Source organism: Poromitra crassiceps (genome assembly GCF_964638095.1).
Source record: "Poromitra crassiceps genome assembly, chromosome: 23".
NCBI lineage: Eukaryota > Metazoa > Chordata > Actinopteri > Beryciformes > Melamphaidae > Poromitra > Poromitra crassiceps.
In genome coordinates, this window is record NC_139639.1 from 24,163,996 (window position 1) to 24,177,622 (window position 13,627).

Genomic DNA, 13,627 nt, shown 5'->3' on the forward strand with positions numbered 1-13,627 from the left:
ACACACATAGACGGACAGACAGACATGCACACACACACACACACACACACACACACACACACACACACACACACACACACACACACACACACACACACACACACACACACACACACACACACACACACACACACACACACACACACACAAACCCAGAGTTGTTTTGCCTTTGTAACAGATGCGTACCTTGTTAGTCGAATTATATTTAAGGAAGATGGAATAGAGAACATTTCATAACAGTTTGCATTGCACAATGTCGACTGAGGGTTTTCGGGAAGAACCATACTTCAAATTTGCCTTCAGGCAAAACTGGAACAAGCCGCAACATGTGTTGATGCTGTTTGCCACAGAGGGTCCTAATAAGTCAGGACAGCTCATCTTGAGGTGAAGCTGAAAACAAACTGGACAGAGATTACAAGAGCTCTGGTTCCACCATCTACTGGTCCTATTTATACCACCAGCAGGGGAGGATTTATGACATCACTGATGATGTCACAATGGGAAAGCAAAGAAAGAGTTATGACATCTCTGATGATGTCACTGATGTTACTATTTGATTCATGACATCACTGATTATGCATGTCACAATGGAAGAAGAAGATACCATTCTTATACATCAGAATGGCAACACGTCATTCTGTACCTGTAGTAGGCTCTCATGAACATGCACCCTTCTGGGGGGAAAGATCCATCGCCCAGCAATGGGACAAAACTGTAGAAGCAGAAAACACTTTAAACAAATCTAGTTCAAATTGGTAGGGTCAGTGTCAGTCATGATTTGTGATGTCATGTCACTTGAGCAATTGAATGTTATCAGTGACTTCCAGACGGCTCTAGTCTCACGCAGCAGCGCAGAGGTATTTAACACTGTCATTATCTGTGCCCGGTTTAGTCTATCTTCATATTCTGCACGATGTTTAGCGAAGAAGAATGCGAACATGAATCTGTTTGTGTTCTCACATATATCCCTTTCCATCTTCGCCTTAATTTGTCTACGACCCCAGCCCACTCTCCTCCGCCCCCCGCCCGCTCAATGATGATGTCATCAGTAATGTCATCCTTCCTGGCGATACGATTCAGTGATGATGTCAGTGATGTCATCAGTCTGAGGCACTCCCATGGGGCAGGGGGGGGTCCAACTCCCACGGGGGTCCGCTAGTGCATAGAATTGGTGATGTTGCACCAGTCCTACTTAGCTCCTGCAGGGAAGGACATCACAATCACAATCACAATCACAATCACAATCACAATCACACATCACAATGTCCATGACATAAGTCTGAGTGAAGACATGTTTCTCACTGGAAATTATTCAGTGGAATCATACTGTAGGGCGGCTATGTCAATATAGTAATTACTTCCATCTTGCCAAAAAATACACTGATACTCTTTATTACATTCCATCAAAGTCTTCACTATTTATGCATCTGGACAGACATGGATGTAAAGTGCAACTTAACTTGTTGGTGGAGGCTCCCTGAGGCGGTTATTTGTTTCAGTGATAACATCCTCCTCAAGATGAAACCATTAAACCTGAAACTGAGTCAGAGTTCATAGCTCTAGCAGCTAGCAGCTTCCAAGTTTCTGGAAACAGCTAGAGTCTAGCTGTTTCCCGAAACTTGGAAGTGGGATTTCCCCCTCTTTACCAAAATGGATATCAGAAATGACTAACTGTAGCCTAAAGAAAATCACATGAATCTCACTGAAAAACAGATACAATGTATTTTTTTACGATCTGGCAGCCTTTAATTGAATAGCCTACATGGAAATAATTATCTCTATCAACTGTGGCCTCGCTGTAGCCTTGGAATTGCCTCCATTGTAGGCCAATACTAACAGGTATGGTTGCAGTATTTCAGTCAGTGTATTTAGCCCCTTCCTGACAAGATTGATCATGACATGGTTGGTAGGCTACCATTGTATGCCTTAGGACCTAAGGCTTAGGTCATCTAGTTTCATATACCAGATTCATTTTGTAAATCATTGTTGTCAAAAGTAGCTTTTAGCTTGTAGTTTATTTTGTTGTCTAAAATAAAAACAAATTTTTAATGTTCTCGTACTACTGTACTTTGACAAAGATTGGCGGACCCCTGCAAGTACCTCTGCGGACCCCCTAGGGGTCTGGGGCCACTGGATGAAGACCACTGGTGTAGTGTTTAACAAAGCTATATGTTTTCTAAAGCCCATAACAGATTAAACCCATCGCATGCTTCACTAATGATGGGGGAAAAAGTCACATCAGGACAGACAGAAAATAAATAATCTTTTGATTGCCGCATTTTTGTCAGGAAATTCACTTCGCTAGTCTCGCTTGCCAGACTTCCCTCCCTTCTGGGAGAGAGTCTGGCAGAATAGATCTCCACTCTGGATTTGTTGGGAAAAAAATGCTCTGTTTGGTTTAACCTAGTCTCGCTTGCCAGACTCTCTCCCTACATCGGGGGATCCAAACGTCTCCAGCGTGTACTACTGTAGCAACGAGCTAGCATTGTTGATGTTGTTTCACAGCAGCGCAGGCATTTGAGATCGACAGATACGACACGCACAGCGGCAGAGGCATTTGAGATAGGACAGATTCGTCATGGAGGGAGCGGAAAGGAAATCCATATATGGTCGCTGCCAGTCAGTCAGAGCGGGTCGGAGCCAATGGCAGAGCTTGCAGGGAGAGGAAAGGGATTTTTTCCCCCCTGACGACTGAAATGGTTGCCACCAATGGCAGAGCTTATACCAGCAGCCTTTTCCCATGCAGCCAGACTTCTCTACCGGAAGGGAGGGAAGTCTGGCAAGTGAGACTAGCTCTCTGCTAAAAGCTCACGTTAGCTCTTTAAGAGGCCAACTGTCTGTCAGAGTAAAGGTTTCTCACAGTCACACACTGATTAATGGCTTATTGCTGATTTCTTCTTTCAGATTCCTGCAATGACAGCAAGGATGATGGAGGCCTACTACAAAAACATATCACATTGTCTACAGGAATGCTGAAGACAACACACTGTATAATCACATGGCCCGAGTCCAACTTGGCAGTGGAGCATCATCTTCTCCTGACAGATATTTCTTTCCCATTGTTATAGATCAGTGGCATTCATCCATCAGGAACTAGAGGCAGTCACAACCAGGAATAGGCACACCCACAGCCAACTCAATGTCCTTTTTTTCTTTGCGTTTGTTATCGACTGCCAAAGGCTATCCATAACTCTTTCAACTGTGATCGAACCCACACAGCTAACAGGGAACGAGCAGGGCACAAAACACTGAGGCAATTTGTGAATATAAATCAAACCAAGCCAGATTCACATGAATGAAAGCCATTGAATTCAGATGAGGGCATGGCAACAGATTTGCTCTTAAATTCTCTGCTCTAAAAGTCTGGGTGGCAAGGGGGAAGAAACGAAACGTCTCAGATCCTGACCTCACCGTGCCCCATCATGTGTACCGGAGAAATAGAATAGAGAATAAATCATACGAGCAGCACTGCAGTGTCCTGCAAGCACAGGTGGAAAGTAGCTATTACTCAGACCCTGATCAGGTACTGGCACTTTACTTGAGTATTTTGTGAGACTTCATACTATTAATTAATACACAGGACAAGATGTTACTATCCCTTGTGCCAAAATCAGAGGAAAAACACATTTAGAAGCCCAATCCAGAATAAAACAAGCTAACAGGCTAACAAACTAATAAACAAGACACAAATCACCAGTTACCTACCCTAGCCAACAGCAGTATGAAGCATTGGGGTTTTCAAGTGGGCACCTTCCTTCACCGACGTTTCGTTAAGTTAGGCCCACGACACCTCAAGAAGGCTTAACGGTGTAATCCAGCGTCCTGGAAACACCCCCCTCCATGCTACCACCGCACAACTGCATATTACCTCACTATCTAAGCCTAGCTATCCAGGTCGGTTCGGTATGACATTCCTGACTACACCACCACTGTCAATGATTCAGCCCTGTTGATGCGGACCGTCAATCATGACCAACAACAAACAATCCCTAACTACACCACCACTGTCAATGATTCAGCCCTGTTGATGCGGACCGTTAATCATGACCAACAACAAACAATCAATCTGACCTTAGCGAGCTCCCCAGCTAGCATGTTTCCTCCTTATCCACAGCCATTCACTTGCTCGTTCTGCTGCCTGAGACATGTTGCTAACCGCACGTTTCAGGCTCCGTCCCCAAATGCCCAACTCAGTTAGTAAGGCAATAACGGACTTTGCCACAAAACCACGGCAGCCCACCTCTACAGGCCGCACTCGAGCCCTCCAACCTCGCTGCTCTGCCTCTGCTGCCATTTCAGCATACCTAGCTTTCTTGCGCTCATAAGCCTCCTCAACTCGATCTTCCCACGGGACTGTGAGTTCGATAAAATAAACTCTCTTCTCTACCTCAGACCACAGTAACAAGTCCGGACGTAGCCGGGTGCTAACTATATATGCTGGGATGACTAGCTGTTCATTCAAGTCAACCCTCATTTCCCAGGCTCCACCTACACTTAGCTGCCCTAACTTGTGCCTGACCTTAATTGGTCTAATCTTTTCTCCCTCACGTACCAATTTGATCTGTCTAGTCTCTTTACTAGCAACTAGAGAATTTACTTCTAGCCGCTTTTCCTCAACTGCAGCTGCCAAACATTTCAACACCTGGTTGTGACGCCAGGTGTATCGCCCCTGGGAGAGACTGACCTTACACCCTGACAGTATATGCCTCAGTGTACATACACTAGAACACCACGGGCAGGCACCATCCTCGCCCAACCACTGATTTAAGTTCTGGGGAGATGGCAGCACATCATAAGTAGCCCCTAGAATAAATCTAATTCTGCTGGCCTCCATGCTCCACAACTCTCTCCACTTAAACTTTCTCTTCTCTACACTCTCCCAGTTCACCCACTGTCCTTGCTTTGCCTGCGACACTGCCTTAGTACATCTTACTGCCTCCTCTTGCCTATGTACTTCTTCAACTACCATCTTCCTCTTTTCTATTACTGATGCCTTGTTCCACACAGGTTTCCCTATGCACAACCCTAAGCCTCCACGCCCATGCTGCACCTGACCTATGATATCCCTGTGTCTAAGAGCTGACTGTGCTTGCTGTACTGCCTCCTTTGGGTTCCACTTCCTCCCTGTTTTAACTGTGGGCGCTACACTCCTAACCACTGGATCCTTTGACTGAGTCAGAGTCATTTCCAGTCTAACCTTAGCACACTTGAACTCCTCTGTCAGGCTAGATAATGGCAATTCCAATATGCCTTTCCCATATAAGGCTACACTGCTTAGGCAGCGTGGGACTCCGAGCCATTTTCTAATGAATGAGTTAATCATCCTTTCTAGCTTTTCTACCTTTGAAAGGGGAACCTCATACACTGTCAGTGGCCACATCAACCGAGGCAACAATCCAAACTGCAAACACCACAACTTTAACTTTCCTGGGAGCCCTGACTTGTCTATACTTGAAATACCTTGAATCATTTCCTGCCTCACCTCCTCAAACTGTCCCTTATCACTGAGACTTGCATCATACCATCTTCCCAAACTCTTGACTGGTTTCTCTAACACTGTAGGCACCACCTCATCATTTATAACAAACTTCTTACCTACTACCCTCCCTTTAATGATTGAAATACTCCTGGACTTACTTGGCTTCACTTTCATTCTAGCCCACTGCAGATTACTATTTAACTTATCCAACAATCTGCTAGTACATGGAGCGGTTGACGTCATAGTCGTCATGTATGCCCTAATTGGAGGGAGCCGCAGCCCTCCCTGCAGCCTTTCTCCACCCACTACCCATTTTGAAGCCCTAATAATGATCTCCATTGCCATGGTAAAAGCTAATGGGGAAATTGTACACCCTGCCATAATGCCTATCTCCAGCTGCTGCCAAGCAGTAGTGTACTCTGCTGTGGTAAAGCAGAGTTGAATATCTAAGAAGTAGGCTTTAACTAAGCTCTTTATACTACCTGGCACTTTAAAGAAATCAAAGGCCTCCCATAACAGACTATGCGGCACTGACCCGAAAGCATTAGCCAGGTCCAAGAATACTACATGCAGGTCTCTCTTCTCACGCCTAGCTGACTGGATTTGGTGCCAGATCATGCTGGTGTGCTCTAAGCACCCGGAGAAGCCGGGAATTCCAATTTTACTCCAATACATTTTAGAGGGAATTATTGTACTTTTATTATACTTCACTACATTATCTGATGGCTGTAGTTACTTTTCATATTAAGGATTTACATGCAAAACATACAATCAGCTCATAAAATAGGTTGCACTGGAGTAGTTAGACCTATAACATTAAAATGCTTCTTTTGATACTTAATGTTACTGCAAATACATTACTTAAATACTTTGACTTAAACAATTGGATGCCGAACGTTTACTTTAAAAAAGTATGTTTCCATTATTGCATTGCTTCTTTTTCTTAATAACTTTCACCGCTGCCTGCAACAAAGGAAACAGAAAGGACAGGTCCATGAAATGCTTCATTGGGCTTTGGCAGAATGGATGCGAGTAGTAATAGAGTATAAACACTGAACAACACTATCAGATGTCGACTCAGACATTCAAGGTCGATTAATATATGTCACTAAAGTGTTCAAAATAACAAAATGGGCTGTGGAAAGTACACATGGAGCCTTTTTTCATGAGTCAACGGGAGAAGTTGTTGATGGATACAGTGTGGCAATGCTGACAAGTGTTTTTACAGTAATGGACCAGCCTCTCATCTGTCACTCAGATCACAATATGGGGAGGACAGATCATATTTATTATCAGGTCACAATCTGATGCTGAATTAGTGATGTTTCACACATAAGTGCTATAGTATTAATGACCCCCATTAAAACACTTCACAACGGGTCCACTAAGGCCCCTTTTAGCTTGCATTAACTCAAATTTTAAACCTTTAAAAGTGCAATTTTCTGGACCTCCAGCCCTTTTTTGTTCTAACAAAAAGCACGCATTATATTTTTTCCTGCTAACATCCTGGTGTTAAGGTTTCAAAAGTATAGTTTTCACTAACCACCACCAGTTTGAGTTACGGTATTTTCTTTTTTGCGAGCCATGAGATCAAATACATGCAATTTCCCCATTAAAATCCATTAATAAAACAAAAGAACAAAAAACAAAAAAACACACATCAAAAGTGATATTTTTGGACTCCCAGACATTTTTGCATAAAATCATGATTCGGTGATGTTAGGCATTCATCCTGAATTTACAGGGATAGTTCTGATTTTTGGAACCCTAGCTCTATTTATACTTACCAATGATGATGTTGATTGGTAGATTCCTTTCTCAGCATAATCCATGTTGTTCCTCATACCAGCTCCGCAGGGGCCTGAGATCACGCTGAGTGTCTTGAAAATATGATTGAAAAACACACAATGCTTGTTATCTTATGCTGGTATGTTCAGTTTTTCACTATAACACTCTTAGCTCCTCTTTACCAACTTTTGTGAAATAAAGTTTACCCGACATTGCAAGTTGATAGAAAGTAAATGAAATGCAAATGACCTAAAAGGAGGTTAATGTGATAATTGAGCCATTGTTGTATTTATTGCTACATCAATGGACAGACATGGGCTAATGTCTTTATAATCCAATCGACAGGTCAGGCAAACTAGATATAAAGTCATAAGCCTTTATGGCTTGATAACAATGTTCGATATCCCATCTGCTGGGGATTTCCACTGTTAGCCTACTGTCAATAGCAAATGGTGGAGCAGCTGCAGCAGTAACATAATAATAATAATAATAATAATAATAATAATAATAATAATAATAATAATAATAATAATAATAATAATAATAATAATCATCATCATCATCATCATTATCATCATCATCATCATCATCATCATCATCATCATCATGTGTTCAACACTATATGGTCATGTTTTCCAAACGGCATAGAGACAGGATGTAACTTCTGTGTTTCAAAATAGCTATGGCAGTTGCACAATTTCAGATTAAGTGAAGCTCAGAAATGAAACCACAGCAACTCTACGAACCAAAAGTATGATGCAGAAGAGCGTTTGGGTGTTTTTCTATTGGGGAATTTTTGTCAGCAGAAGATAAATCAGTGTATGCATATGTCGTGTCATATATTGTACATGCACGATCTGTGTGTTAACATGTATATATGCATACATAATGCACATACATACTACATACATACTATACATACAACGTACTGTATTATGTATGTATGTATGTATGTAGGCTATGTATGTGCATATAGGCTATATATTTATGCAATGATATATACATGGTAAATTAGACATAACAATGCTTACGTATATTTATGTATGTATATATGGGCATATTCATACAGTATTAGTTTGCATGTCTATATATCTCACCACTTATAAGGCGAGGGGTTCTGCGGCACACAATATAGACCCTTTTCACGGGGGCCATTTTGTGTCGAAAAGGCAGGGTAAACACAGGTGCAAGAAAAACACTAATGAGGGTTTCCAACTTCCATGATTGGAATTTGGAAGCATGCAAGACCTCGAGGGCGAACCAACAAGGCACGGTAGAAATTAGCACTGCCAGTTGAATGGGCGAGCCTGCGCAGCATATGAGGCAGGGCGAGCATGCTGTGTGCGCTGGAAATACTGGAAATGAGCCTAAGAATCGAACGCGCGTAGCCTAGTCATTCAAAAAATCGGATCCTACAGCCACAAAGTTCCCTTGAAGCTATACAAGGCCAATTACTTTCTGCAGCTTCAACTACTGCTTCAATTTGTTCATATTATGTGTCAGAAAAATAGCAGTTGGCTGTTGAAGTCTGTTATTTCATACTTTTTGTTGCACTGTGTTATTCATGGACATAACTTTATTTTGGGAGGCATAAATATTATGTAGGAATACAAGCAGGTATCCATAGCTGCCACTCAACCACTGAAGACTGAGTATTTCTCAATATTTATAGTGTGTGTCAGGCCAGACTTCAAGTGCCATAATCGCCCCGGGGCAACATGACACTGAATTCAATGTCTGCTCTCTCAGTATTTGTTCTCTTCTCATTTCTAACACTAGAAACAAAACAAAAAATGAAACAGAACTTTTTTTTTGGCATGTCAAGAAAAAGCCTTATGTTTCTTGGACAAATGTATTGAGTGGAATCAGGAAGGACAGGGGACAAGAAAATCTAAGAAAAACATTTGGGTTCACTCACAATGTGGATCTAAAAAGTGGGAATATTTTTTTGTGTTGTTAAACCTTTCTATTTCACTTGATTTGAACTGCGCTAGTTTACTTTTTAAATATTTTTATCCTTTGTATCTCTTGTCTGTACCTTTGCACTTTTTCATAATAATAAATTGCATTTCTGATAGTCCTTCAAGAACTACTCAAAGCGCTTCATATATGGGGGGGGGGGGGGGGGGGGGGGGTTAGGGGACTCAACTCGTAACCACCACCGATGTGTAGCACCCACCTGGGTGATGCACGGCAGCCAGTTTGCACCAGAACACTCACCACACATCAGCTATCACAGTGGACAGTTGAGGATTGAATATGCAAAGGATGGCTAGGTGGCCATGATGGAAGGAAGGCCTGTGTGGGAATTTAGCCAGGGCAGCAGGGTTACACCCCTACTCTTGCGAAGAGTGTCGATGGGATCTTTAATGACCATAGAGAGTCAGGGCCTCTGTGTAATGTCTTATCCGAAGGACGGTGCTCACTCACAGGACAGAGTCTCTGTCTCTGCCCTGGGGCATTGGGGAGATTATTTATGAGGCCAGAGGGAAGAGCACAGCACATCCTAATGGTCCTCCAACACCACTTCCAGCACCTGGTCTTCCAAAAGACTAACCACAGGAAGACCTGCTTATATAGCTTTCCCACCAAGCCAGCGATGTGATGCAGTGGCCAGTTTAATTGCAAATCTTTTATGGTTTTATTACTCTGTAAAGCACTTTGAATGGCCTCAGTGTATGAAATGGGCTGTACAAATAAATCTGCCTTGCCTATAATGCTCTTAAACATTGCTTATGATACACCTACCTCTCAAGAATATCAACTTAACTTATCATTGCAGAAAGCAGTAAATGTTCAAAGCATTGCCGCTATAGCTACACCTGAGTCAATATCAGCTCACCTCCTATAGCAGATTATATCAGGCAGGCATATGGAAAGAGAAATGCTCAGATTCAGCAAGAAACCGCTTTCATCTCAAGGCTTCATGTCAATCATGACCTCCAGACAAAAACCACACAACTTAGAGCTGGTTATAAATCAAATAAAAAAAGGAAAAGGGAAAAGAGGTAGGCTCAGGTAGGCTACAAAGGTGAGCTGCCTGCATTTATGGAAATATGATCCCTAGCTGGCAAAACGCCCTGCACTGCTTTATAAAGAGCGCCTCACCTGTAGACACAAGGGACAGATCTGCAAAGTACATCTGGAGTCTGAGGTGAGTAGCCTGCAGCAATCGATATATAAACGGAGACAGAGCTATATGTTTTTGCCTGTAGTATCCTGCTTTCTATTTGGGGGAAAAGAGTACACTTGGTAATGTTTTATGATTATTATATTGTTGTACATCAAAATCAATTTGCATTCAATCAAATCAAATCTCAGTGTTTGTTATTACTTTCCTGAACATTATTGTACTCCTCAGATCAAATAGTTTTTTAAATCTAGGGCTCAGATTCAGTAAACAAATGGAATAGCTCTTAAATCAACCAAAAGTAATGGCATTTTGATTATTGTTATTTTTATGTATAAGTCTCATAAAAATCGCAAAATTCAGGGGAAAGACATTGGAAGATTTATCAAGAGTACATTTGTTTTTTGTTTTTTGTTTTGTGCTGTTTAATGCTTTTGAATGGCAATCACTTTATTCAAGTACCAAATGAATGTACAGGAATGTAAGAGATAAGATTTTCGTATAGCATACCAAAGGGAAGTGCAAAAAAAGTTTTTAGATACGTAAAGTAAACCTTCCTTTGTAAAACTTGTGTCCAAGGTTCAAGGGTTGTAGGAGGGCGGCGTGGGAGTAGCTGTTGGAATATAATCTGAGATTGATAAAGTTTACGGCTGGTAAACATTGTTATCCCTTCTGTCGCCCAGTCTCCGGCAGAGCCACTACAATACCATGAGGTTCAACGTGCTGTTCTTCTCGCTCATCCTAGCCTGCCTCTATCTGACATTGGCACAAGGTTAGTGTCTGTAAAAACAAGAATGACTTGGTGTGAGTGTCATACCGGCTGCATGCAGGGCAGACCTGCAAACACTAAAGCTAAAATTAGGTCAGCGATGCTACTGAATTACCACAGAACCTGCAGCCTCACCATGTGGGCAATTCTTGTTTGACGTATTGTTTGCATGTCAGCATTTACTGATTGTTTTCATTTGCCTTCTGATAAAGCAGATTTGATTCCACGGACTTTCACCTATGTCGTAGCCTTCATATTGCTTTTCACATTAGTCTGATAATTTATGTATACCTATATGCCATAGTCAGTGATTCGCACCATTTTTCATATCAAGGACCCTAATTTAGTATAAATTAGGGAGACAGATGAGATTTTATCTATTGGGCCCCTATCTGAGAATACTTTACTTTTTTAGAGTGCCGCAGGAATGAGTCCGGAAGTAGCATTTGTAAAGTAGTAGGTGTGAAAGGCTATGGGATTTTTGTATGGGGATTTTGGTTAAATGCATGAAGTAAGGTCTAATAAAAGTTTATGAAAATGTAAAGTTTGTGTTAAACAAAAACAAATTTTCACAAACAAACGAGGACCACTTTTATGATGTGTTTTTTACGCGGTTTTCAGAAAACGCTTCAAAAGTCATAAAAGTGGCCCTCGTTTGTGAAGATTATCTTGCTACTTGCTGTTTCATAAACTTTTGTTAACCACATAGCTTATTTCATGCATTTAACTGAAATTCCAATACAAAAATCCCATTGCATTTTCCCCTTACGAACCAGCAGCGCAGGGACTTCCGGGGCAAGCCTACAAAAATACATCATCTCCGCTGTACTCTATTGTGTTAACTCAACTTCCTATAAATCAAATAATGGTGAAGTTTAATAATTCATCAATTTGCTGGGGACCCCCGGAAACCCACTCAAGGACCCCTGGTGGCCGGGCCCCGGACCCCATGTTGAGAACCACTGCCTTGGATCCTCTAGTCACCTGTGGGTTCCTGTTCCTCCAGGTTCCTATGAGGACTGCTGTCTGAAATATGTGACACACATGGACAAAACCAGACAGAGAATGGTGGTGAAGTACAGATGGCAGGAGACAGATGGAGGCTGCAACATCCGTGCTGTAGTGTGAGTACAAACACAATGAAATAAAACATCCACCATCAATGTTAATTCATCAGCTTTCTTGAACTGTTGAACTGTCTTTCTTGCCCCCCATATGATCTTTATGTTTTTGTATTTTAACACAATTTTCAATTATATTTACTAATGACTCACAGAGAGACAGACAGACAGACAGACAGACAGACAGACAGACAGACAGACAGACAGACAGACAGACAGACAGACAGACAGACACTCCAACAGTTCATGAAAGTCAATAGGGCCTATCTTTTCATTCATCCTGTAGGTTCACCATGAAGAGGGGGCGCATGATCTGCGGTAACCCCGCACAAAAGTGGGTCCGAGACGTGATTCAGAGGGTTGACAAGAAACCCGTCAAAAAGGTGACTACTGAAGATGTTCCCTCCCTGGACACTTTGAATGTGGGTGAAAAAAGTGTGAATTGATATTAAAAAACAGGTGTTTTTCTTTTTAGCCTTCGCATCGCCGAGGACCAAAGAGAGGCTGAGGGTGGTGTGTCTGCTACAAAAGCTCCATTCATCGCTCCACCCTTGGGCCATGACTCATTATAAATCAATAGAAAAAATTAGCCTTGCTGTTGGCGTTTTTGGAAGCCAGCCAAAGATAGTGTTACTTTTGCTTTCACTTCTGCATTGACTTCGAGGTTGAAAGCATCGTCTACTTTGTCGGGAGCCTGTGTCGTATCATGAGCAGTTTTTGGTGCGAGGTATATCTGCCATGACTGATGAGACCACCACCATGAGATTCTGTGATTCCCTTTCATTTTTAAGGCATCAGAAATCCAATAACTAAGACCTGTTTGCTGATTTTCCTAATTGAATCAGTTGTGGTGGAGTGTAAATGATCTGTAAGTATATGTGTATAAAGAGAGGTGCTGGACTGTGCTATTCTGCTTTCTTGAAGTGCCAAGATATCAAGCGACAAATACTTGCTTGTTAGTAAACAAAAAATGTTGAATGTAAATGTATTTCTGAATTGTTTGATATGGAAAGGTATAATCGTAAATCTTAATTTCAAATTGTATGTCTATCTTGTTATATATTTTGTGCAAAAGTTTTATGTTTTCCCATAAAAGCGTTAAAATAAAAGTTAATTGATCAGCTTTTCTGAACTCATTTTTGTAGAATGTAAATGTTTTTGTTTTTTCTTCATGGTACATAGAACGTGTTGTTTGTGTTTGTTCTTTGTCTAGACTAAAACAGAGAAAAATACAACCCCATTCCTCCCCTAAAATATATTTTGTTGATGTAAAATAGGCGTTATTCATACCAAAAAGCTAAGACAATGAATTAAAACCATGATAGGTTTCAGTGTAAACA

The 13,627-nt window shown here is 41.6% G+C and overlaps 1 protein-coding gene across 1 annotated transcript; it reads left to right on the plus strand.

Moving 5' to 3' along the window:
- Positions 1–10,399: 10,399 nt before the first annotated feature.
- Positions 10,400–13,410, plus strand: ccl25a (chemokine (C-C motif) ligand 25a). Its single transcript, XM_083659137.1, has 5 exons — positions 10,400–10,421; positions 11,081–11,169; positions 12,173–12,290; positions 12,574–12,670; positions 12,763–13,410. Exons 2-5 carry the CDS (start codon positions 11,106–11,108, stop codon positions 12,793–12,795), a joined length of 312 nt encoding a protein of 103 aa, XP_083515263.1. The 5' UTR covers positions 10,400–10,421; positions 11,081–11,105; the 3' UTR covers positions 12,796–13,410.
- The last annotated feature ends 217 nt before the right edge of the window (positions 13,411–13,627 follow it).

Coding starts and splice junctions, on each gene's coding strand:
- ccl25a (XM_083659137.1), top strand. CDS start 11,106: ATGAGGTTCAACGTGCTGTTCTTCTCGCTCATCCTAGCCTGCCTCTAT. Junction 11,170..12,172: donor CTATCTGACATTGGCACAAG/GTTAGTGTCTGT, acceptor CTGTTCCTCCAG/GTTCCTATGAGGACTGCTGT. Junction 12,291..12,573: donor TGCAACATCCGTGCTGTAGT/GTGAGTACAAAC, acceptor TTCATCCTGTAG/GTTCACCATGAAGAGGGGGC.